This window comes from Arachis hypogaea, chromosome 9 (genome assembly GCF_003086295.3).
Source record: "Arachis hypogaea cultivar Tifrunner chromosome 9, arahy.Tifrunner.gnm2.J5K5, whole genome shotgun sequence".
Lineage (NCBI taxonomy): Eukaryota > Viridiplantae > Streptophyta > Magnoliopsida > Fabales > Fabaceae > Arachis > Arachis hypogaea.
The window spans coordinates 111,006,831-111,032,988 of record NC_092044.1 but is presented as its reverse complement, the minus strand read 5'-3'; the positions used below and the strand labels follow the sequence as shown (position 1 = coordinate 111,032,988).

The window sequence follows — 26,158 nt, the reverse complement described above, 5'->3', positions numbered from 1 at the left end:
ACCTCACATTCAGACACAAATCAATGTTTCAAGTAACCCTCGAAACAATTAGCATATATTATGAAGAACCAAATTCGTTGTTCTACAACGATTCAACGAAAGAAGAAACAAGATTTGCAAAACAAAAAAAAATTGATTTTTTTTTTCCGAGAATATAATCATGACTATGAGTCAAAATATATTTGTAATTCAAAAATATCTGTTACAATATGATCAACAATTCATTATGGTCCTCGAAATATTTTATAAAAATAAAACTATAACTATCACTTTTAAATAAAATATAATTATATAATTATATCAAATATATATATATATATATTTGGCCCTCACAAAACTATGTGTAACATATATAATATATTTTTGTTTAATATTTGTTATGAATAAGATTTGATGATTTTGTGGAATATTATATGTTGAACACAAAAAAATTATATTTATAAAATTATATATTAAAATATAACATACACATTAAAAAAATAAGTTAAACAATATATATATTCATATAAAAATACACTGTTAGTGAATTTGTGAGAACTTTTTGTATACACAGTATATTTTTGTTAGTAATTTATATCTTTTAATTCATACAAAATTGTAATAAGAAAACTATAAAAGAAGAAAAAAACATGTTAATTAGAAGAAAAAATAAATTTAAAAATAAAGATATAGTAAACATTATGTTATGATATTTTAAATCTCTTCTTAAAGGATTGTATAACAATTAATTACAACCTTATTATCATATTTTATTTTTATTTATTTTTATCTTCTCACAATCATTTTATAATAATAAATGTGTACTCATTCGAAGTTTAACTTTTAAAAAAAAACAGAAACATCCCATAATCAAATGACCCTTCCTTATATGACAATAACAAATTCATTTCATTTTAATTAATGGGTTAATGAATTTATTTTTAAAAAATATTATTTTTTATGATATATTTTTCTTTATGATTCGAATTTCTTGAAAGAAATATATTTTTGACAACTTGGACACTAAAAACTAAACTATAATTTTACATTATCGTGATCTAAAACTAAATTTTTACATGTTATAATTTGTATGCCAACGTATTGTAAAAAAAAAATACGAAGAGATTATTCTTTTTTGGGATAAAATTATTTTATTTAGATTGGAGTCATAAAAGTTGTTATGATCTTGGATATTATTTATTCTTTTAATATTTAAACGAAAAAGGATTAAAATATATATTATTTTTTAAAATATAAAAAAGTTAAACAAAATTTATGTCAACTATTTTTAAAAAAATTTAGCGAACAAGTAAAAGAAGGCATTTTTCTTTCACCAATTTTATCGCAAAGACTAAAATATGTCAACCGTTCTTCCGTTACTCTATGATCAATCATGTTCACGCATGTTCTGCTACCGTTCTTCCACTACTCCATGATCAATCGTATTCATGCATATTCTGCTAGTTTTTTTAATCCAATAAAAATATAATTTCCTTGATGACGAGCTATATAAATCACAATGCATTCTTATACTTTAATATAACAGGTACTTTTATTTGTTATTAGAGTACTCTTATCATGACCACTAGCAGTTTTATTTGTTATTATAGTACTCTTATCATGACCACTAGCAGCTCCAAAAAAGAGTTAAAATCGTCGACGGAGATGCTCTTGCCAAAGGCATTACGTATGAAATTTGGTGGTGAAAAAAAAGTTCATACAACAAAAAATACAGAAAAGTATTTGTCTGTATCAATTGATATCCTTGCCAAAGGAACAGAGACCGATATCTACATTCCCCTGGTGAGTGCCTTAGATATTTAGCAGTATATACAAATGAATTATATATTGTTATTTCATTTAAGATTATATTATTAAACATTCAGTTACAATTTGTTATTTTAACTTCTTATAAATGTAGTGGCTATCCATTTTATTTAGACCCCCTCCATGGATGACATTGGCACATACAGAAACACTAGTTGCAACATATGTTTATGGCATAGCCAATGATACCAAAACTCATAGGTTTGTATAAATTTATCTCTATTTTTTACACTTAAAATTTTTGTTTAAATTGGTGTTAACATTTATTTGAGCAGAGATGAAATATTAGCAAAATCAAGCCAATTTAGTGCCAAAATATCATCATTTAAGACTCTGTGCCCAGGAAATCGTATAGATGAAAATGTAAGGTCTCTATCATTTATAAATCATGTGTGCACTCTACCATAGTAAAAACTGAAATTTATAATTTACTAAACAGGTACTTAATGTGTTAGCTTCAATGTTGACATATGATGAAAGATCAGTGTCAGAATTGCATATGAATTGGTACATGCCATCAACCTTTCCAGTAAGTATATAAAAATATTTTAAAAAATAATTTTTAAATATAGTTCATTCTTAAATTATTATTTTACTTGTCCTCTATAGCAATACATACTAGATGAGGAGATATCGTCAAAGAATATGCGAAAAAAATATCAAGAAGATTTTATGGGGAAGGTAGATTACCTTAGAAAGGTGATTGAATTATTTACAATTTAGTTTTTATAAAAAATTATTTAATTTTTTATTTTTCATTTTCTGTTTACTCACAATTAAAAAATTATTAGATGTTTGTTAGTGTTAAAGAAGACAGCAATCATTGGTACTTAGTGGTGTTTGATTTTCGAAAGCAAGAAATTATTTTATTAGATCCCACACCTGATCTATTTAAAGAGGACTCAAAGGATTTGACCATTAAAAGACTGGTAATTATACTTGTTTGATAATCTTAGTTGTCTAATTTCTATTATATTTGTAAATAATGTTAAATGGTTAAAATAGATGCAGGCTTTGTATACCGAAGTCATGTTACAGGATTCCACATTTTATGACTCCAAACGCACTGTAATGCCAAAAGTTTCAAAATTTGCTGTCGTCATGTCAGATGAAATCGGAAGATGTGAAAACTATTTGTTTTATTTATAGTTTATTCAACAAAATTATATTACAATCAAACTGAATATTTTTATTGACTGTAACTTACTTTATAGAAATGATGGAGGTGTTTGGGTGGCTCAATGGATGAGAGAATGTGGTTGATGCGATCAATATTCTTCTATTGATGTAAGTAGTTATAACATAACATAAAAAATTAAGTATTTATTTCAAATTGCATGAATATATTTTTTTTCTTTTTACAAGTTCATGATGAAATTCGGATGAAACTTGCTTTGGATCTCATATTGCATAAGGACAATGTGAAAAGGGATGTTGTCATCAAAGCTGCCGAAAAAAATTACAAGGAAATTGATGCCAAGTATAGGACTTTAGTTAAAAAGTAGGATACATTAGTATTAGATCTCCAAATTATTTATTTGTTTACTGTTAGCTTGATGTTCTTTCTTTTAATATTTGTTATTTCTGCTCATATTATTCATCTTTTTTAATTGTTATTTTATTTGATTTAAAATTTATTAATCTTTATATAATTTGATATATGTTAAATACATAATTTATGATCATATATGTTGCTGATTATTAGAGTTGGATCTTTGAAAGTATATTTTAATGTAAAATAGTCTATATTCAAATAGAAAATGATCTATACTCAAATGGAAAATGATCTATACTCAAAAGCTCTTAAAATATTTTTTTATTTAACCTAACTGTACGACCAATGAAAATACAAAATAATAATAATAATAATAATAATAATAATAATAATAATAATAATAATAATAATAATAATAATAACAAGGATAAGTTTAGACTGATACATAACATCTTTTAATTTATTCTTCTAAATTATGATTATTATAAGATAGTTGTCAAAATAATTTTTTAATACTTATAGTATAGGTAATTTTTTATCATTTGTTAACTCTTAATATTTATTTTTGAACTTTTTGGAGTACTCTAATTTAGATTTCTACCTTCGCTTGTCTTTATCTTCTTCATTCATAATTATAGTATTACTCTAGAATAAACAAAATTAAAAATATATCAATATTAACAAAAATGATATTAAACAAAAATATTATATTTTACAATTAAAAGTACATAACTAGAGTACAACATTAGAATATAAGAATAGAATTATTCATAAAAATTAAGTGATTGCATTCTTGACAATAAAATAAAAAAATGTACAAATGTATTAGCTCATACATAACATCGACATTAAGATAAAAATTATTTAAATTAATGAAAAGCGTATATCTTTGTAAGAAAATATACTTAACCTATTGGAAAAATAAAAAAACAAAAAATCAATAATCTTTTATGCGTTGGGACAATACAACATAACCACTCATACTTTTTTATAATGACATTTATAGGTTGTCTCCTAATTTTTTTCCCAATAATGAATGACTTATATTAATCTCTGTTTGTTCGGACGAATGCAGTAGAAAATTTTGGAGTCCTGATTCTTTTGTAAAGGAAGATAAAAAAACTCATGCATTAAGCCTATATCATACGGATATGGATTTAGACTCAGAAGATATGGGTATATTGAGGGATAAGTTTTTTTTAATTAAATAAAATAAGGAGGAATCAATTTTATTTGATTCTACAAATTGAAAAAAGTAAATCTCCTATACTTACTAATATATAAATTGTGCTATGATCGTGTGTATTAAACACCGATTTATACATTAAATTTTTTCAAAAAAAAAATATTCATAAAGAGTCTCAAGACACCGAACATCTTAAATTGTATATAATTCGTCATAGATAGCATGGTTTACTTTTTTTTGATAATCCTAAACTTCAATTAATTATATATGTTTAGTTTATTTTTTCAAATAAAATATATCTTTAAAAATTTATTTTGTTATTTGAGTTTTTTAAAATATATTTTGTTAAAATTATAATTCTAAAAAGTATAAATGTTTTTTTAAATAAAAGTGACATATTAAATTAGGTTAAGTGTGATGAGTAATATTTTGAAATAAGAAGGGAGAAAGCACTTGGATATAGGATATGATTGATTAATTTAAATTAAAATATTGTAGTTATTTTTTTAATATAATTTTGAGGAACAAATTTCTAGATTAATTACAAAACTTAATTGGCCTCGGTGATTTAAGTATATAGGATATATGATATAGCCATGATATTAGATTTTTTTTACCGTTATATGAATTTTATTATAAAAATAAATTGATTAATTTAAATTGAGAAATTGTAGTTAATTAATTATTATAAATTTTTTTAAACCAAATTTATAATTGAAAAAAGAAACAAAATTATTTACTATATTGAAACTAATTCAATGTTAATCACATTTATTTTTCTATTATAAAATATAATAAAATTTTAATTCTCAAAACAAATTAAAATAATGTTAGTTTGTAGTATTTAATTTTTTATAGTATTTTCATAAAGTTTGCATAAAATTCATTTATCACATTAACTGAACTTATTTATTTATGATATATTTTTATTTTTCAATCAATTTAATTTTATTTAAATAATTTGAATTTTAAATTATAAAATTTGTATTATTGTACTCATATGATTAATTATATTCTTTTAATTTAAAAAAATAACAATTTGAAATCGTTAATTCTTAACTAAAAAGTAATACACTTGTATTATTTTTAACTTAAAATTTATTAAATAAATGTACTTTTATTATTTTAATTTTTTATTTAAATAAACATATTCATATTATTTTAAATAAAATTTAAAATTAATATAAGTAGATTTATTTAAAATTTAAATAAACGTACTCATCATTTTGAAATTAATACAAGTAGATTGATACAAAATTTTAGAATTTTAAATAGATATATTTTTATTATTTTAAATAAATATATTCTTTTAATTTAAAACTAATATGAATGTATTTAAATAAATGTAGACATATTTTTTTAATCGTGTGTTAGGGTAGTATGGGATAGGTTGTTGCACGTTAATCGTGCTAGGGAGTGTGGGATAGCTTGTTGCACGTAAATTGTGCTATCCCATTGTGGTTTAGGTGAAAAAAAAATAAACTATCCTAGGACGAATTATATATAATTTGGGATGCGTGTAACGGTTTATGAGCATTTTTTAAAGGGGTTTGATGTATAAATTATCCTAAATTGTGCTGTTTAATATAATATTTAATACACAATATTCTAGCACGATTTATGTATTAATAGATTTAAAATATTCACATTTTTGAATTTAATCTAAGAGAATCAAGGAAAATTAATTCTTTTTTATTTTATTCAAATAAAAAAGTCTAAAAGATATGTGTAGAGATAAGTCATGTATTTATTTTTTTATTTTTTATTTTTTATTTTTTAGAGAAATAATTGTATTAGCAAATGGAATACGTGAAAAATATTAATTTTGAAATTTGGTGTCAATGATTTTGTGGGAATCATGTTTAACATCGTTGATTAATATGAAGACAGGAAAAACGAAAATAGAGATTTCTTACGAGTCTAAGGAAGATATCATAAATGTCAAGATAATTCATCGCAATTTCATGTGATGGAAGACAAAAATGTAATTATGGTATAATGTGGATTGGTTGATAGTATGAGTATAGTTGAAATTTTGGCATGATCTCTTTCATAATTGTTGCATGTTTCTTTAGTTGGTGGTGTTATAGTTTATTGTGATGATATGATGGTAGTTTAATTATATGAATTAGGTCCTTTTTATTTGGTTGGATTTTTCTATGGCTATCCTATTCTTTATGACAATGCTAAAATAAATATTTTCATTAGTTGTTCTTTTTTTGTTTTCTCTATTTTTGGGTCGATTTTATTTTGAAAAATTTTATTAAAAATTTTTGTTGTAGACAAAATTAATAATATTATGTTCAATTATTTAAGGAGACCAAATTAATATTTTGATTAGATAATTTTGTTTTATTGAAAATAAATTCTAATTTCATTAAAAATAAATTCTAGTTGGTAAGTAAAAACACAAAAATATGCATGAGAGTGAAATCATAATTTCTACACAAGTAAATTATCATCTTATTATCTTAAAAAATAATCTATTTAAAGAATAATATTGAAAAATCAACAATAATTTGCATGAAAATAGTTTATTAGTAAAATAAAAGTTAATTGATTGATTACCATAAAATTTTACAGCTTAATTTGAAAGCAACTGAAAATGTAAGTCATGGAAAACAAAACAAAGCTCATCAAGAAGATAGAAATAGAGACACACAACAAAGGACAGATGATATCATTTATGCAATTCCTATAAAAAAATGTGAATTTTGTTTCTTTTTAAGAATACTAAATTTTACTTTTTCAAACAATGTGTATACATATATTTGACGAAAATTAAATAAATAAAAGTTTCAAATAAATTTAAAGAAAAATTGGTCAATAAGAATAGAGAAGAAGAACGTACCAAATTCATCTGTTAGGAATTTAGGAATAACACACAGAAAGAATTGAAATTATTTTAAGAGTAGTTATTTGATCTATTCAAACCGATATTAGTTCTGAAAAAGGATTGGAAGATAATGATGTTTACGTGTGAAACGAAGAAGAAGGGAATAAAAGTAACTGTTTGGTCAAATTCAAACCGGTTTTTTAAATAAACCATCTGTATAAAATAAATCGGTTTTTTTAAACCATATAGTAACACGTGTCAGTCATCCAAAAGCAACTTCACCTGCAGTCGACTGCAGGTGAGTTTCCACCTTAAATCAGTCAGTTTTTTTTATTATTAAAGATAGGAAGACTCGAACTCACAACCTCTAAGTGAGTATGTATGAAGAGACTATGTCATTTAAACTATAAATCGTTAGCATCGAATCAGTCACATTATTAGATCATTAGATTACTGATTCAACAGATGAATTACAGATTAAATCAATTGAATTATTATTTTTAAATTTTAATAACCCATCAATTAGTTTATATTTATTATACTCTTTAGGTATTTATAAAAATAATAAAATAATAATTATAAAAATAAAAAATATATTATCAATAAAATATAATTTTTTTTAAATTGTAGTATAATTTAATTGTATTTGTGTAATATATTTAATAAAAAATATATGTATAAAAAATAATATTTTTTTTTAGTTTAATCGGATTTATCGAATTTGATGGGAACGATTTTAATGGATTTCAATTGGATTTGATCAGTGGGTAATTCACATAAATAAACCAATACTTATTCAATATTACGCATATAATCCAAAATGAAAAATATAACGTGAATCATCTCAATCACATCTCTATACAAATGATCAAAATGGGTAGAGCAGATTTAGCTTTTTACGTAAATCGAAATAGAGTTGTTCGATTTATATGTGTTTCTAGTAAATCTAGTTAAACTGTTTCGATTTATATATGCATGTATTGTATCCTAGTAAATCTAATTATATTGTTTTGATTTATACAATACAAGGTACCCTAGTAAATCTATGCCCCCGATTCAAAACGGTATAATTAGATTTACTAGGATACGTTGCATGCGTATATAAATCGAAAACAACTTCATTAGATTTAGGAACACATATAAATTGAACAATCCTGTTTTGATTTATGTAAAAAGCTAAATCTGCCCATTTCAATTTGTATAGAAATGTGATTGGAGTGATTCATGTTATGCTTTTTATTTTGGGTGATATGTATAATATTAAATGAATGTTAATTTATTTATGTGAATTACTCGGTTTTTATCTAATTTATTGTTTGACCAATTTAAATTATGACTCAACCCAAATTGATGATTAATCGAATCTCCAGTTCCACCTACCAATTGAGCCAGAATTGGTAACTATGGATTTTGCCTCTCAACACAAACATACCCATAGTCTTATAAGGTTCTACTATATTTTGCATGTTGTTTTAAGTGGAATAATAGTATAGGAAGAGTTTTAAGTATATCGAAAATATTGGTGTTTCAATTGTTTTAACCGTTGATCTGAATTATAAAAGATATATATAATATATATTAATTAAAATCAACGGCTAAAACAACTAAAACACCAGTGTTTCCGATCTACTTAAAATTTTTCCAACAATATAATACTAGTTTTATTTTTTTCCCGATCTGGAATATGTATCTAAAATCTAATTCACTTATCATTCAAGACACCAGTTGGGCTGATAATGAATTTTAGACTAAATGGGCTTTTACCATCTTTTTTTGTGATAGTGGGGTCAAAGACCCAAAAACAAAGACAAAAAACTAAATGTCTCTAAATAAGGGACAGAAGCTATATCGGAAGTTAGAATGTGAGAAATCTTACAAGGGGCTGAATCAAAAGTATAGAGACCAAGCGGTAAATGTTGCCCTTTCTTTGCTAGTTGATCCGCAACAGAGTTAGCTTTGCGAGGCACATTATTCCAGTACACATGAGGGATGCGGCTTGCTTGGAGTTTGATTTCCTCAATAAAGGAGGAACAAGAATGAGTTGTTGGACATCTTTGGGTGATGAACTTTAACGCTGAAGCCGAGTCTGATTCTGCAATTACACAAGAAAGATTTAGAGAAGTAGCAATCCGAAAATCATGGATAATCCCCCCTAGTTCTGCATGCATGATGGAGTAGCTCCCGAGGTTGCAAGAGAAGTCTTTGATGAACCCTCTAAGATAGTTTCTAAGGATCCCACCACAAACATCATTATTAATTATTGCCATATAAGAGCCATCTACATTCAACTTAACAGCATCCTCACTAGGAGGCTTCCAGCTTATCAATCGATCATGATTGGCATAGGGAGCATTCAGGTGCACTTTAGAACTTAACGAACGGTTGAACTCATCAAACCTTACTCTAATTTGAGCTATAGCCAAGGCCACTATGGTGGAGTTTTCTTCAAAAATTAGCTTATTTCGAAAAAACTAAAGAGAGGATGCCACCACCCCAAAAAGACATTGCCAATTTCTTGAAGTAGAGAGGTTGGATCTCAACCAGTCTTAGAGGTTTGAGCTGAAGAAACTTTGATTCCATGCCAAAAGCAGTAAGTTATCCCAGACTGTTGATGCAAATGTACAGTCTCTAAGGATATGGAGGGTCGTTTTGTTGTGAATGTTACATCTTGGACATGATGACGCGGTTGAGAGGTGACGTCGTTGTCTTTTCGCATTGGTTAGGATTGCATTATTGGCAACTAACCAAAGAAAGGATCGAACACGTTCGGGACCACACCAACGCCAAACCAGATTAAACATTCCATTATAGGGAGGAGAAGTGTTGTAATGTGCTTGATAGGATTGTTTGAGATCGAAGGAGCCATCTGATGACAAGTTCCATGCCACATGATCCGGCATCTTCCATGGAGATAGTGGAGAGATGACAGCAATCTTCTTCACCATATCTTCCGGCAACCACCTATTGAGTTTGTTCAAATCCCAATTACCTGAAACATCAAGGAAGTCCATCAATGAACTAGAATAATCTACATAATTAGTTCTTACCTGTGGCACATGCTGATCAAGACTACTCAAATTGGAAACCCAGTTATGTTGCCAAAACTTAATCACAGAGCCATCCCCAATACGCCAGATATGGTTTTGTTTTACATCTGGCCATGACTTGCATATTCCCTTCCACATGTTAGAGCTATTTGTCTTTCGCTCAACATTAGGAATGATATCCTTCCTGGCTTTATATTTGGATCGGAGGATAGTGGCTCATAAAGAATCTCTTTTCTCAACTAGCCCCCATCCATCTTTCATCATGAAAGTATGGTTCATTTTGCTTGCATGTCTAATGTCAAGACCTCCCGCTTTCTTGGGTTGACAAACTTTATTCCAATTCATGAGATGAATCTTCTTTGATTGGTCAGTATCCCCCCCAAAGAAAACTCCTGCATTTGCGATCAATAATATTACAAGTAGAGACAGGTAATAAAGCAGTTTGCATAGTATAAAGAGGAATAGAAAAGAGGACAGATTTCACCAGGGTAGTTCTGCCTGCAAACGAAAGAGATGAGGCTTTCCAAGAATTTAGTCTGGAGTTGAGCTTGTTGATGATGTCATTGAAGGTATGCTTGGATACTTTGGAATGTAGAAGAGGAACACCCAAATACTTTCCAAGGTTATAAGTTCTAGCAAATTCGAGAGCTTCACTAATCTCAACTCTAACTTGGTTTCCCATGTTTTTGGAGAAGTACACCCAAATTTTTTCATTGTTAATTTCTGACCAGAGTTGTCACAGAAGGCTTTGAGACATTTCTTGATAATATCCACTTGTTGGAGATTAGCTTCCACAAAAAGAATTAAATCATCGGTAAAGCATAGGCGGGAGAGCTTAGGACCATCCCTGTACAATTTGATAGGCTTCCAGAACCCATGATCAACAGCAGCATTAACCAGTTGAGAGAGGCGTTCAATACACAGTACAAAAATATACGGTGAAAGGGGGTCACCTTAGCGAATACCTCTGGATGGAGAGAATTCATCTAATTCCTCACCATTCTAAAGAACTCGCATCCTTCCTGTGGAAATGCATGACATTATGAGCTTGATAATATGGTTTGGGAAACCAACCTCCAAAAGAGTATCTCTAACAAAGCTCCATTTGATTCTATCATAAGTTTTTTCCAAATCAATCTTGATAGCCATCCACCCTTTTGGACCCTTCTTGCTTCTCATCTTATGAATGACTTCCTAAACAATAATGATGATATTATCTGAGCTATGTCTGTCAGGAACAAAACTGCACAGTGTGGGTTTGACTAACTTCTCCATGAGGCTTCTAATATAGTTGGCAAGGACTTTAGTGACAACTTTATAGGAGACATTGCATAAACTGATTGGTCTCATTTGCTTGAGGCTAGTGACAGGTTTCACCTTAGGAATAAGAGTAATAAGAGTTTCATTTATATCTTGAACTTTCTCAGGCTCCTGGAAAATACGATGTATAAGGGTACAAAAGTCAGACCCAACTTTATCCCATTAGCTATGATAAAAGACAGCTTGTAATCCATCCCTTCCTGGTGTTTTAAAGCTGAATGGGTTTTTACCATCTAAGCCTTCACAGTTATGCTCTAAGATTATTGGCCCATGATCGCTGGTCTTCCACCCAGTAATAAGACAAACTAAAATTTTTCAGGCCCTCTTAAACATATAATCTACATTAAAAGTTACGACTATGTATGTACAAAATCAAAATAAAATACTACTATATTATGTGTATACTAAAATCAGTCACCAAAATTAATTATCAATATAAAATACATATTAAAATATAAATATACATTAAAAATAAATTAAATTACATATTTTTGGTATCTAAACAACAACAAAAAATACAAAGCAAAACACATATTCTAAATAGACATAATAATTTGTTGGAGAGTTTCACAAAACTTAAACCAAATAATATAATTGGAATTGCTTCTTCTAACTCTATATTTAGCCATCCAATCTACAAATTTATTTAAGTCATGCAAAAAATGAAGAATGTCCAAATAATCCATTTCATACACTATGTCTCTCAATCCGTAATCCCAAATTAAAATAAGGCCCCTCCAAACTGCAAAAAATTCATATTGGATGATGAATTAGGGAGAAAAACTACCAGAATAACCTGGAATCCAACTCTCATTAGAATTTCTAATAAGACAACCGAATCCAACCAAACTCAAATTAGTAAACAAACTAGCATCACAATTATCTTTAAAGCTATTACCTATTGAAAATTTCCAATACAAACAGTTCTTGAAGGTACTAAAAGAAGTACACCTGTTCATATATAACCTTAGATCTATGACCGTGCTTCTGACGAGAGCAACCACCTTGTGATCTGTCCAATAACTTTTAACATTGAAAATGTCATTGCACCTATACCTCTACAATCACCACATTCTGACCCACTAAAAGAACCTCCTTACCAGACATGACCTTCCGAAACCAGGCTTCCATAGGGAAGCCTTCAATCGAATCAGTAATTCGAGAAGCTAGCATCTGCCAAATAACTCTGGAATATACACAATCTCTAAGACAATGTTCTACTATCTCCGGAATCGCATTGCATCTCTAGCACATAACTGAACTAGCTAGATGCCGCCTAAAGCGGAAGACCTCCGTTGGGAGAGCGTTATGAAACCCAAACCATAGAGTCGATTTTAATCTTTTTCCAAAAGATTCAGGTGGCAAAGCTAGTTCCAATTGCTATTTTTATTCCAATTCAATTTATTCTTTAACAACCAACGATAACCCCTCTTTTGTATTATACCCTTTTGTTCCTATAGGTCACCAACTCCACTTCAGTTCTATGTCAATTAAAGTTGGATAGTGCAGGCAATGAATGAAATGCTTGATCTTAAGAGAAATTATCGATACAAGTTTTTTCACCTTCCAAAATCAAGCATGCGACAAATTTGTCACTAGTATTACAAAATCAGATTTAGATATGTGAATATAAAGAATAAGTTCACAAATACACACACTTATTTATACATAAATATATTAGTAATTAATTTAATGTATCAGTAACATTAAAAAAAAAACAACTTTTATAAGTGACTAATGAGTAGCTTAAATTTTTAATAGAAAATAACAAAACAAATTAAACTATGTATCATGAACAAAAAATTTTTTTAACTATATATATTAGTTGGGTTATTCTAATATAGGTATATTAGGATAGCTACAGTGATATAGTATTATTTCAAAAAGTGTTTTTAAAATTAAAATAATATATTTTTATTATTTAACAATATTTTTTAAAAATATATTATCAAAATAGTAAAAAAATATTAATTTAAAATTTAAGACTCAAATTACCAAAAGTCACCGAAAAAAATATTTGACTTAATTTAGTAGTTAGTTTATAAATTTACTTAAATAAGTATTGAAGATTCGAATTTCGTCTTATATATAATAATTTATTAGTCAACAATAAATTTTTAAATAAAAATCTAATTTATAATGAATTAGTTTTTTTGTATTGAGCTAAAGGCACTACGAACAATAAAAATATTTAGAAATGAAATTACTTTGAATGCTTTTAATTGTATTTCATCATTGAACCACGCATTTGTTAAATTAAGCCCTTTTTTGGTATAATGAAGTAAAAACAGGAGAATCTACAATCAACGGATAGAAAAGCAACGGATAGGTCTAAACCAACTCAAAGATAAAAGTCAAATCCCACTAATTGATATTTGCAACCGGCTGTATTTTTTATTATTATTTTATTATTTTTATATTTCCAACGAAAGCACCACACACAATACAAGTGCCGTCTCTCAAACTCTGACCAGTAAGCTTCATTTCCCGCGTCCGCATTCCAGCTATATTCTTTTCTTCTTCCTCTTCTTCCTTTCACAAAGACTCCTTCAAACACTTAACGCAACAACTATTAACTAACAAAACCCACCTCAGCACTCAACCACTCATTCTTTCTTTCATTCACTCATTCTCCACCGCCATGCGCCTCCTCTACCCCCTCCTCCTCTTACCTCTCCTCTTCACCCTTTCCTTCTCTCAAACATTCCCCAAAGGTTACTCCCTTAACTGCGGCGCGCTCTCGGGGACCAAAATCGATGGCCGTGAATGGATTTCCGATTCGGCTTATATCTCAACGGGCACACCAAAGAACGTAACGCCCTCTGTTTTGCATCCCACTCTTGCAACCGTCAGGTCCTTCAATTATCAGGTGAAGAAGCACTGCTACAGTGTTCCCGTGTATCGCGGTGCAAAGTACTTGCTACGGTCTACGTTCTTCTACGGCGCTGTGAACGGTCCCGATCACCCTTCCCCTCCGGTCTTTGACCAGATCGTTGACGGAACACTTTGGACCGTGGTCAACACCACCGTTGACTATGCCAATGGAAACTCTACGCTCTACGAAGGGATGTTCTTGGCTCAGGGCAAGAACATGAGCTTCTGTATTGGGTCCAATAATTACACGGATTCTGATCCCTTCATATCTGCTTTGGAGTTTCTGATTGTTGGAGGTTCTCTTTATAACACCACGGATTTCACCAAATTTGGACTTAGCTTGGTTGCAAGGAGCAGTTTTGGATATTCAGGATCACCAATTCGGTGAGTGTTTCTTTTATCTTTTAACATTGTGATAAAAAATTTATATGCCTTGGATTGAAATCATTCGTTATGATGATTTTGTTGTATTGTGAAGTTGATGGAAATATTGGGATGCTTTGTTGTGGAATTCTCCATATTTGAACTAAGGATTAGATTGAGAAATTCGTGAAAGAATTGTATAATCGCAGATGAACTAAGAGAGGGTAACCAAAGAGAAGAAAAATAATTGGAGGAGAAAATAGTAGTACTAACATCCTATTTATAACTAAGTCCTGCTATAGCATTGGATTATTTGGCTCCATATATGTTACATACAGTAATGTTTAGAAGAGAAACTAGTGAGTGAATGAGCTGGGAAAGGTTACAACTTAAGAAGTTTGTTTATGAAGCATATGAATTGAATAGAAACTATATATGTATGATCATTAATTTATTGGATTTAGAGCTTGTTTGGATGTTATTAAGTTGTCAGCAAAAAATATTTTCCTTGTTTTAAGTATTTGATAAATTTTTAATAGTAAAAATACTAGAAAAATAAGAAATTTTTTTTTATCATTTTCTAAAAGATCATTTTTACTTAAAAAAAATATATATTTTTCATATAATAAATAAACATGTCCTTACAAAGTTTGCTTTCTCTCTACCTGTAGTTCTATTTTTCTTTCCATTCCTCATTATTGCTGATGATGTTTTTCTCTATAATTGAGTATCAGATATCCTGATGATCAGTTCGACCGGATATGGGAGCCTTATGCGCAGGGTAACTCTACCAAAGCAAACACTGACAATGTTTCTGTTTCTGGATTTTGGAACCTTCCTCCTCTTAAAATATTTGAGACACACATAGGATCTGATCAGTTGGAATCATTGGAACTGAGATGGCCTCCGGCATCACTTCCGAGCTCCAAATACTATGTCGCCCTATACTTTGCTGATGACGCTGCAGGATCAAGAATCTTTAACATAAGTGTGAATGATATAACATATTTCCGTGACTTGAATGCCATTTCATCAGGTGTTGTTGTCTTTGCCAACCAGTGGCCTCTTTCTGGTCCTACAACTGTAACTTTGACCCCTACTGCTAATTCATCCTTGGGCCCCTTAATCAACGCTGGCGAAGTTTTTGAGGTGCTGTCTCTCGGGGAAAGAACTTTAACTCGAGACGGTATATCTTCTGATTTCATGTTTTCTTTAATTAACCTTGGTTCTCCTAGAATATCTAATAGCAAAGAATTAAGAAAGTAGGTAATAAGAGGAAAAGGTGAAATATTTCTCCAATGACAATGCTGTTTAACAATATTGCAGATCTTTACTTTCACTCATCCAAACAGTGTTTATGAATTAAATGTTGCAATTCCAAATTGGTCTTGTGGTAGTAATGGAATGTAATCATTACAAGGTGTAGCATGGTACACATAATTGTAGTGCATTAAAATGTTAGTTCTGAACATGCAAGGGTTTATGAATGGGATGGGAACTTTCTTTTGGACAGTTATTGCTTTGGAAAGGATAAAAAAGAGCCTCCGAAATCCTCCACTTGATTGGAATGGTGATCCTTGTATGCCTCAGCAGTACGCGTGGACTGGCATCACATGTTCCACGGGTCCCCGCATTCGAGTAGTGACTTTGTAAGCACAGAGTTGAGCTGTCATGGCACAATACTTTGTCCTTCCAGTTCCAATGTTACTGTACTCCGTAAATGATGTTACTTATGATTTCCTGTTGTTTTCAGAAATTTGACAAGTATGGAGCTTTCAGGATCTTTGTCTCCTTTTGTTGCCAATATGACAGCTCTGACTAATATGTAGGTGCTTAACTCTAAATCTCAGTTCATTGAATCTGGTATTTACAAGTTTTAATTGGAAAACCATTGCTTTTTGTAGCTGGCTTGGAAATAACAGTTTGTCAGGGCACATTCCTGACCTAGGTTCACTAACACTGTTAGAAACATTGTAAGTAACTCATTTTGTATGCAATTCCGTGATCTAAATGTTTGAAATCAGAGAACTTTGATGTATTCATGCCATGAAGCTCACTATCTGGATATTATTATTGTATTTAAAGGCACTTGGAAGACAATCAATTCGACGGAGAGATTCCTTCATCCCTAGGGAACATCAGCACTTTGCATGAAATGTAAGCTCTGTCCTCTTTATACAAGAGAATACAATTAAACTGGTTTTTTGTGTTGTTTCTTGAATCCTGAGTAGATATTTAAGTCAGCCCTGTACAACTACGTTGTTTACATGAGTGTGGCCCAAAAATAGTACAATTTATCACCATTCAGAGAGTCTTTGCTGTCATCCTCTCTACAGAGGAAAATCTGCCAGTTTCTGCTCAGTTCTATTATTTAGTGTCCCTGTAGTTTTTTTTTATCTTTTCTATTCTTTGTTGTTTCTTGATTAGACCCTCTTTGGCTGTTGCAGATTTCTGCAAAACAATAATTTGACAGGTCAAGTTCCATCAAACCTTATTGGAAAACCAGGGCTGAACCTCAGGTAACTAAAAAAACCTATTTATCTTTTCTTGTCACGGGATTCAAAATTGTTGTCTCACCGACTTCTCACTTCTGCATGTTATAACAGAACGTCTGGAAATAACTTCTTATCACCTGCATCAGCACCAGCACCAGCACCTTGAGGAATTTGCTCAGTGCCTTCTGTGGTCAAGATCAATACTCTTGTGAAGAACTTTCGATTCATTTTGTCCTTAGGTTTCTAATTTTTGTGGAAATGATTTGATTTCGACTCCTCAAACTGAAGATCAAACTTCATTTCAGCCTTATCTTGTATTCTTCGAGCTAGATTCTCAATCCGGTTGAAAATTCGAATCTTACCTGAAAATTGTATCTTAAATATCCTTGTATAGGAATTATTCATTATTTTATTCAATATTTTTTTAAGGTTGTCCATGAGATGCCAGTTTCCCATACTTTGTATGTCATTCTGGTTTGTATTCTGCTAATTGTAGGGTACAACTTAGGGAACGGATACTTAAGACACCCTAAACAACAGTGTATATGCTATTGTGAAAGTAAAAAATAGAGCCTGAGATATAGTTGTCTGGCATATTTTTCTTTTCTTGTAATCAAACAAAACTGAAATAGTTCATATTTTAACTCTTCTTCCACATTCAAACAAGATACATCAATTCATCTTATGTAACCAGAGAAATGTGGATATAACGTCATTAGTCCTTTCAGTTTTTACTAGTCGACATATTAATTTTTGCAAAACCAAGTTTATCCATAGTTCTCTTGTACACCTTTCTATTTACAATCTTCATTTGTTCACTTTTGATTATATTCTGTTATTGACTTATTGAACTACTTTCAAAGTTAGAGAGTCTTGGTCTACTTTGTCAATGTAAAAGATTAAAAGATTCCTATGAATTGTCACTCTATGAAATTGTTTCTGATTTTGTTATGAAATGCTTGACATAAATTAAGAAGGGCTTCTTTGCCATTAATAGAAGGGGTGTGTTGACTTAGTGCACAACATTTTCTAATTGTAAATTGTGAGGCAAGTATAAAGCTAAATTGCTTTGAAGAAAAGTGGAGAGTGAGGTACTATGAAGTTGAATACCATATGAAAACTGAATTGTTGTACCACTCACTCATTAATATTGTGTCGATTGATCAGATCTTTGAGGCTGATAGATCAAGCAGCCATGTGGGACTCACTTATTGAGGAACTCTGCATCTATCATGTGAGATGACCCCCACTTCTATCCTAATTAGCTACCCACACATGCAGAACATCAAATATTTCTGGCCTCTAGTGACATCACAAGGGAATGCACATTCCATATGATTATACAAAAGTCAGAATTTACATTCTAAATCTCTCAGATCCACCCAAATTAACAGCTAGCCTAATAAGCATGAAAGCATAATTTGATCATAAAAACAAATAAGGAAATTTATTTGAGAAGAACTCTGAGGACTAATAAGGAGGATCAAACTAAACAAACTTATGAATACTCCAAAATCTTTCTTTTATTTTTTTTACCTCTCTAATCTTCCTTTCTTGAGTGGAAAAAGAGGTGGCAAGGCACTGCTTTTGACCTGGGTGCAAATTGGAACATTAATCATTGGTCTAATTCTAATAGTAGCTGACCTTGTTCTCTCTAACCCTTTCTTGATCCTCTTTACATGCTGCTCCTTATGATTATTATTGTTATTGTTCCTTGATGATCCTTGTTCTTTTCCTTCTTTTGCTGCTACATCACCAAGTGAGCTTGCAGAAGATGATGAAGATGAGGAAGAAGATGAAGGTGACAAGGAAGAAGAAGCACGTTGCTTCTTCAACCTCAGCAACTCTTTCCAAAGAACAGTGCACTTTGGTGGCCTTGGAGATGGATCATCATCCACAAACCAGTTCACTCTACTACTCTCTTCCTTGTTATTGCTACTGTTGTTGTTGTTGTTCACTACTACAACTTCCTCTTCTAACTCTTCATCTTCATCATCATCTTCTTCTTCTTCTCCCTCTTTGGCTTTGAGGTTGATCTTGCTTAGCTTCTCAAGATGCTGCATCTGCCAAAAGGGAAGAAGCTTCCCTTCAAAGAAAAGCTCATCAGCAGTTAACACTGTGTTGTTGTTGTTACTCACATTGTTTGAGAGGAACTCAAAATCTGCAGCATTATTATTATTATTACTATTCTTTGCTCCTCCTCTCTCTGCAGCACCTTCCTTCTTCTCTTCATTATCTCTTTCATACTCAGGGTTTGGACTTATGGAGATGAAGTTGTTCTCATCTAAGAACTCAGCAGAGAAAGATATTCTGGGGCTTGAAGGTGCATCAATGGATCTGGGAACAGACTCAAGAGATACCATTATTTGTCTGTGTTTTGGGGTAGGAAGAGAGAAAAGAATAAAACAAAAGAAAGAGTAGATGCTGCAGTTTTTTTAGGAGTTTGGTGTGGTAGTGGCTAGCCTTGAGGGTTGTGATGAATTGTGATTGTGCTTTATCATATGCATGAGAATTGTGATTTTATAAAGGAGAAGAGACTGTTATTAATGTCACATCTAACTTTTTAAGAGTAGTAGAAGTATTTTTGTGACTATTTTTTGGTCATTATCTTATCACTAAAAATGAAGAATTATATATATGGGTACTAAATTTTTAATCACATTTTTTTTAACTACTGTCAGAACGGTGAGATTATAAAAATGAAATGGTCTAGCAAACCAGAAACAGGTGACCTATGAAACTGTTTAGAATATAGGGACAGCACATGGAAGCCTTGGGAAGTAAAAGACAAAAGCATTTTATCATTATCAATTCTTTGCATGCAATGCAAGTCTAAACACTTGTATCTACACTCTTGCTCTGCATGCTTTAATTTAGTGTTTTATTTCTATGAATTTAACATTTTATATATTTCTTTCAATGATAAGGAGGAGGGAAAAGAGTGAAAATTTTCAAATTTATGGAGAGCATTAATTAGCAAGAATCTTAATCAATTCTATACTAGTTTTTTACTCACTCCCAAAAAGATTTTAGTATTGTCAGTGTCACTCGGAAATTGCAATAGCACAAACTATATATGATGAGATGGGTGGAAGGAGTTAATAAATTGGTTGAGAATATATTACAAATATTAGATTCTCTTATTAATAACTGTTCAAAAAAGAAAAGTGAAGAAAATAGTATATCATAATTTTCATCAAAATATTATCTCACTGAATGAGATGACAAAATCATGTGCTGCTATCAATTGCAAACATTTTGCAGATCAAGTGAATGTATTCAGATTTCAGGCATTTTCTCTTTCACATTGCTTGTAATGGCCTCCACATACATTGCAGAAGAGCACAGAAGAAAAGACAGAAGGGGATCATATTATTTAAACTAAAACCATTAATTAAGAATGCCTTTACAAATGAGCTTAAGGATCCTAATTATATACATTAAAAAAATTACACTCCTTACTCCTTATTAGTCAAAGAAACATAGGCTTTAATTTGACCCAACCCTGCATGAAGGAACTATAACATGGGAGAAGCCTCAAGCATGTGGCCACATGAAAGTAGCTTCTTGGGCATGTGACAACAAGGTTAAAAGATTGAACATATGTTGATGAAAATGACCAAGTTACCCTCAGAATAAGTTGGTCACAGCTGGTCCAGTTGGTTATATTTCCAACATGGGGTTGAGTTTATTGTCCTAAGAAAAGGGAAACAAGTTGTGTGTGATCATGTCCAGCTCTTGAAAAAGCTTCTGTTAAGATTTGGGCAGGCTCTAATTAATTCTTGACAGCTAATGAACATTGGAGGGTAAATCTTTCAATTATTACACATTGCTTGCCTTTTAGTACTTAAATAATTAAATTAGTGTTTACTTATACATTTTTTAAACTCAAGAATGGAGATAATAGATATATATAAAAATAAAACTAGTGTATGAATAATAGCTACTCTTTTTAGTATTTAAATAGCACAAGCCTTTGTATAACTCCATTAACATTATCCTTGTGTATTCTGTGGTCCTGCTTTGGACTATAATTGAACTACACAATAATGTAAAATGACAGCATAATGTTTGTGAAAAAGAACAAAAACTTAAACATGTGATTTGTCCTTAATTTATAAGGATAACTATATTTGCTGATCTTGATCAAAAGCAAGAAGTTCTACCACATTAGTATAAAACTCTAGCACAATCAACACAGTTTAATTTAGTTTAAGGCATCTCATGATTGATCAATACACCAATTAGTCAATGCTTTTACATTAGCAACTATGTACACATCAAATCAATTACTTAATCAATTATTCATATAAAATAAAACCACTATTATGGCAAGAATTTTAGCCTTTGAGGTCCCCAAGTTATTGTTCTCACTTCTCAACATGTGCTTTACAGTAAAAGTTGTATTTTCACAGTTGTAAAAAATAATTCATTCTCTGACTGTTGAGGTTGTTCAGAGTGTAGCACCATATGATGGTGTAAATATGAATTCAATGCAATGCAATACATTGCATTTTGACCAACGGTTTCACTCAAAGTAGGGCCCCATAGAGAATGGATCATGATGATACATGAAACAGACAAGAGTAAAGAGTTATGTAACAAGAACTCAATAGTACCTTCCAATTCATCTTATATGGGATAGTGAGGCATGTGTGTTTGCTTTGGGTGAGAGAGGGACCACACTTTTCTTTGTCCTTTTGGTGCTTTGGAATTAACATGAACTACAACAATCTGAAACTAGTTGCACTATGCACGTTTTAAGTTTTTATGAGGGAAAGAAACAGCTACAGTTTTATGCACAGACTCTGCTAAATGCCCTCTCATCATTTTTTTACAATCAACAAAATAATAGTGACATCTTTCTAGATACCCAATTCAATCAAAGGTAAAAATCAAGAATATAATTTAGGTGTTAGGAAACAAACGTGTTAAAATTCCATCATAATATTACTAATTAATTTGGTTGAAACATGTTTTACATCACATTAGTAAAACTTGATCAACTATCTCATTTGCTCGGAATTTTATTTTGTATATATAATAATTTATTGATTAATAATAAATTTTTAATAAAATTCAGATTTATAACAAATTAATTATTGATACCACGTTATTTTTTTTTTGGCTTTTAATATTTAATTAGTATACTTTTTTCCCCCTATTTCTCTATCCAAAAATAACACCTAAGCTAAGGCATTTATTCAAGGAAGGGACCTTAGATTAATAAGAGCATACTCAATATTTAATAGGATTCATGTTATGAATAACAGCTGTTATTAATAAAAGAGAATAGATATATAGAGCAGTCCTCTGATTTGACTACTTGTTGGCAAGGGCTATTATATTAGATTATTAGGCTGGTCTAATAATCTTGCTATTAATCATAATTTAATGCCTAAGAAAATATTTGCCTTACTTTATTAGGACAGGCTTTCCTCAAGTATCCTTAAAAATAAACTTTTTGTTTTATGAAAGTAGTGATTATCTGTAGTTCTGTACTACTTCCATTGCTCAAACAAGGAAAATGATAAATAAAAAAGAATATTCATTAAAAACAGAAAATGAATTATAAAAATAATATATAAAACCACTTTTTTTTTTACAAAGATAATTATTCATACGAAGATATTTTTTTATAAAAATAATAGTTAAAGTCTAACATCTATTATATTAAATGATTTTATTAAATATAAAATTATTTAATTATTTTTAGTTGTTATTTTTATATAAATACATTTTTTTATGCGAATAGATTGTAGATATATATTACTATTGGAGTTTAAGAAGATGACGTGGACTTGGTCAAGGTTAATGATTGGTACTTTGGCAGGGAATGCCCAAATGGACACTACAAGATAACATTGATTGGGTCCACTATGGTACATAATTTGGAAAAAATTAAGCTCCATTATCTTCAAATTGTTTGATTATGTAATTAGGCAGGCTTGTTAGGAGAACGTCACCTAGTTAAAAATAATGGACCGGGCTACAATTAGAGTAGTGGAGGAAAGGGAAAAGGGATAATGGATGAAGCAATATATAAGGTCACTATGGTTTATATATTTTGTTTTTTTTTTTAATTTAAATAATTTAAATAAAAAAAAACAAATATCAGGAATTGTTTAAGCAGGAGGATAGTTTGTTTAAAATTACTTTCAATCTTCTTCTAAGAAGAAGGCTCCACTTGATGAAGTTATAACTTCATTGCTATTTTTATCATAATATTCATTTCTGTATTTACATCTCTCGTAATTAAACAAAAATTAACACACTAATTTTAATGCATGATATTTTTTATTTTGGACACTAACGGATTAATAAACCCAAAACTATTTTGATGATTAGTAACAAGATTAAACACCTCCACACAATCCGTCTCACAAAGAACATTTCGTCAACCCACATCTCAAACTAAGAGATAACATCTCCAAATAGCAAATAATTTCTCTTAAAAAATACTATTACTTGCAATTATTTCCAAACATTCCATTTGCCAACACTTATTATAATCTTTGATAATCCAAATAAAACTAACACTATCATTAAAATTAGGATAACTAGTTCTATTTTAATCTCTGTTAATTATTAATAGAATGATATTTTTAAACATTTTAGACATAATAATACATATTTGAGTTATCTTCTTTATTCCTTTTTCTGAGAATTCCTTATTGATAAGTTATTGTAACTTACAAAATATAGCTAAAAATTTTGAGACAAGTTCTACATAATTATCTAACGAAATAGATATTCATTAAAACTTTAGTCTTTCATTAACTTTCTAATTTCCATCTAGAATCTTAAGTAGGAATAAATCAAATCAAATTATACAACATAATTAAGTCGCAACTTACACGAGGGAAAATCTAAGTTTGAAAATGGTGACATTAGCTTAATTAAAAGCATATTTAGGCAGGTAGATGACCTTTGCTATACGTCAAAATCAGTATTAATAAGAGTTTCACTTCAAAATTAAAGCCTGAAAGCTTAAACCAGCATTCTTTCCAGGTCTCAGGTTTGAATCAATTTTAAACCAACTTTTTTTATGTAATAAATTAAAATGCTTCTTGTTCTTCTCCCAGCTCCTTTCTCTACTTTCTAGTTTTATCATTGAATGAGAATATGAGATGACAGGGTATGTATGAGTAACAATTAAGAATTTTAATTTATTTTTTAAAGGAAAAGTATAGAATCAAGTGTCTAACCAATCAAAAAGTGAACAATTCAATTAATTATAATTATTAATAATTAATTTTAAATTTTTAAATTTAAAATTTAAAAAATTTTAAACTAATTAAGTAAACCTAATTAAAGCTTATAAAAACATTCCTCTTCTCTTCCACATTAACCTATCTACTTCTAAAAATCTCCACAAGAATTTGTGTTCACTCAATTTCAATCCAAATGCTATCTCATTCACTTGCTTCTGAGAGAGTGTTCCACCACTTCCGAAACATATATACAACACAGATTTTGATGGCTGATGGTTCAACCATGCAACACATTCTTGAATCTACTCATCTTGATTTTGGTTGGGTTGAGCAACTATGGATCCAACCGGAAAAATAGAACGAGAAAGATGAGAACCGTTGTGTAAAGCTCTCATAGTCTCTGGTTCCAAATCATTGAAGGTATTCACTATGATACCATCAACCAAAGAGGCTTTCTGGCACACACTGAGAAATAGTGTATAGATTTTACCTTATCGACGAAACAGAATCGGATCTGGAAGGTTCTTCACCTTGAAAGAAGCATAATCACAACCAGGAATAGCCATTGTTCGTCAAGAAACTCGGGTTCGGATTCGAATTCGGAGGAGAAGCTTTCATAAAACTTTGAAAAGGAAAGAACGAAGGAGAGAAATTTTTAAAAAATTATAAAATTCTTTAAAAAAAAAATAAGGATATTCACGTTCGCAATCCAAAAAAATTCAAAAAATATATAAAAGAACATCCATTTAGTATGAAAAAGAAACATTGTAATACTTAACAGAAGAAACATCTATGTATATTAACTTATTTATTTATGATTTAAAATATTGGTTATTAAATGTTTCACCACATTCAAATTAGGAGGAGATACGTTCAGTATCATTGAAACGCGACGAAAACTGATTCAATTAGTTTCCGTCTCTTCACCCTCCTTCACTCTCCAAATGCCTAAAACATGATAAATAAAAAATAGATTCAGAACCATCCAATTTATAAAGAAAAGAAACATCTTAATGCCTAACATAAGCACCATTAGATTCACCCAGAGACATTTGGTTGGTTTTTAGCTAATACCCTCTTAATTCCTAGCATTGTTGTTTTTAAATTATCCTCCTAATATTTAAGTAAAAAATTTAAATGTATATTATTTTTAAAAAACTTAAAAAATATAAAAAAAATTAAATCTTGAGAAAAGGACAATTTAGTCCCTGACCTTTTAACCCGAGGATATTTTCGTCCCTGAACATTGAAAAATACATTTAAATCCCTGACGTTCCTTAAAATAAGACCGATCAGTCCCTCCGTCCATGAGCCACCCTCAGAGCGGACAGAAAACGCTGAGCTGGCTCCCCCTATGCTGACCTGGCTCATCGGTGTTCCCACGTGGCAAGTAAGTGGGATGGATGTTTTGAAAACGGGACACATTAGTCCCTCTAACACAAAACGACGTCGTTCTGCCCTGGACACATTAGTTTCTCTACAGGACCTTCCGCAATGTTGTACTTGGAATACCATTCTTTCA

At 30.2% G+C, this 26,158-nt stretch overlaps 2 protein-coding genes across 2 annotated transcripts; one reads left to right on the top strand and one right to left on the bottom strand.

Moving 5' to 3' along the window:
- Positions 1-14,080: 14,080 nt before the first annotated feature.
- On the top strand, positions 14,081-18,088 carry LOC112711818 (probable LRR receptor-like serine/threonine-protein kinase At1g67720). Its single transcript, XM_025764541.3, has 8 exons — positions 14,081-14,948; positions 15,662-16,113; positions 16,441-16,576; positions 16,681-16,752; positions 16,832-16,900; positions 17,013-17,084; positions 17,375-17,446; positions 17,534-18,088. Exons 1-8 carry the CDS (start codon positions 14,332-14,334, stop codon positions 17,586-17,588), a joined length of 1,545 nt encoding a protein of 514 aa, XP_025620326.1. The 5' UTR covers positions 14,081-14,331; the 3' UTR covers positions 17,589-18,088.
- A 414-nt stretch (positions 18,089-18,502) lies between these two features.
- On the bottom strand, positions 18,503-20,028 carry LOC112711819 (uncharacterized). The gene has a single exon (XM_025764542.3). It carries the CDS (start codon positions 19,783-19,785, stop codon positions 18,955-18,957), a length of 831 nt encoding a protein of 276 aa, XP_025620327.1. The 5' UTR covers positions 19,786-20,028; the 3' UTR covers positions 18,503-18,954.
- Between the last annotated feature and the right edge of the window lie 6,130 nt (positions 20,029-26,158).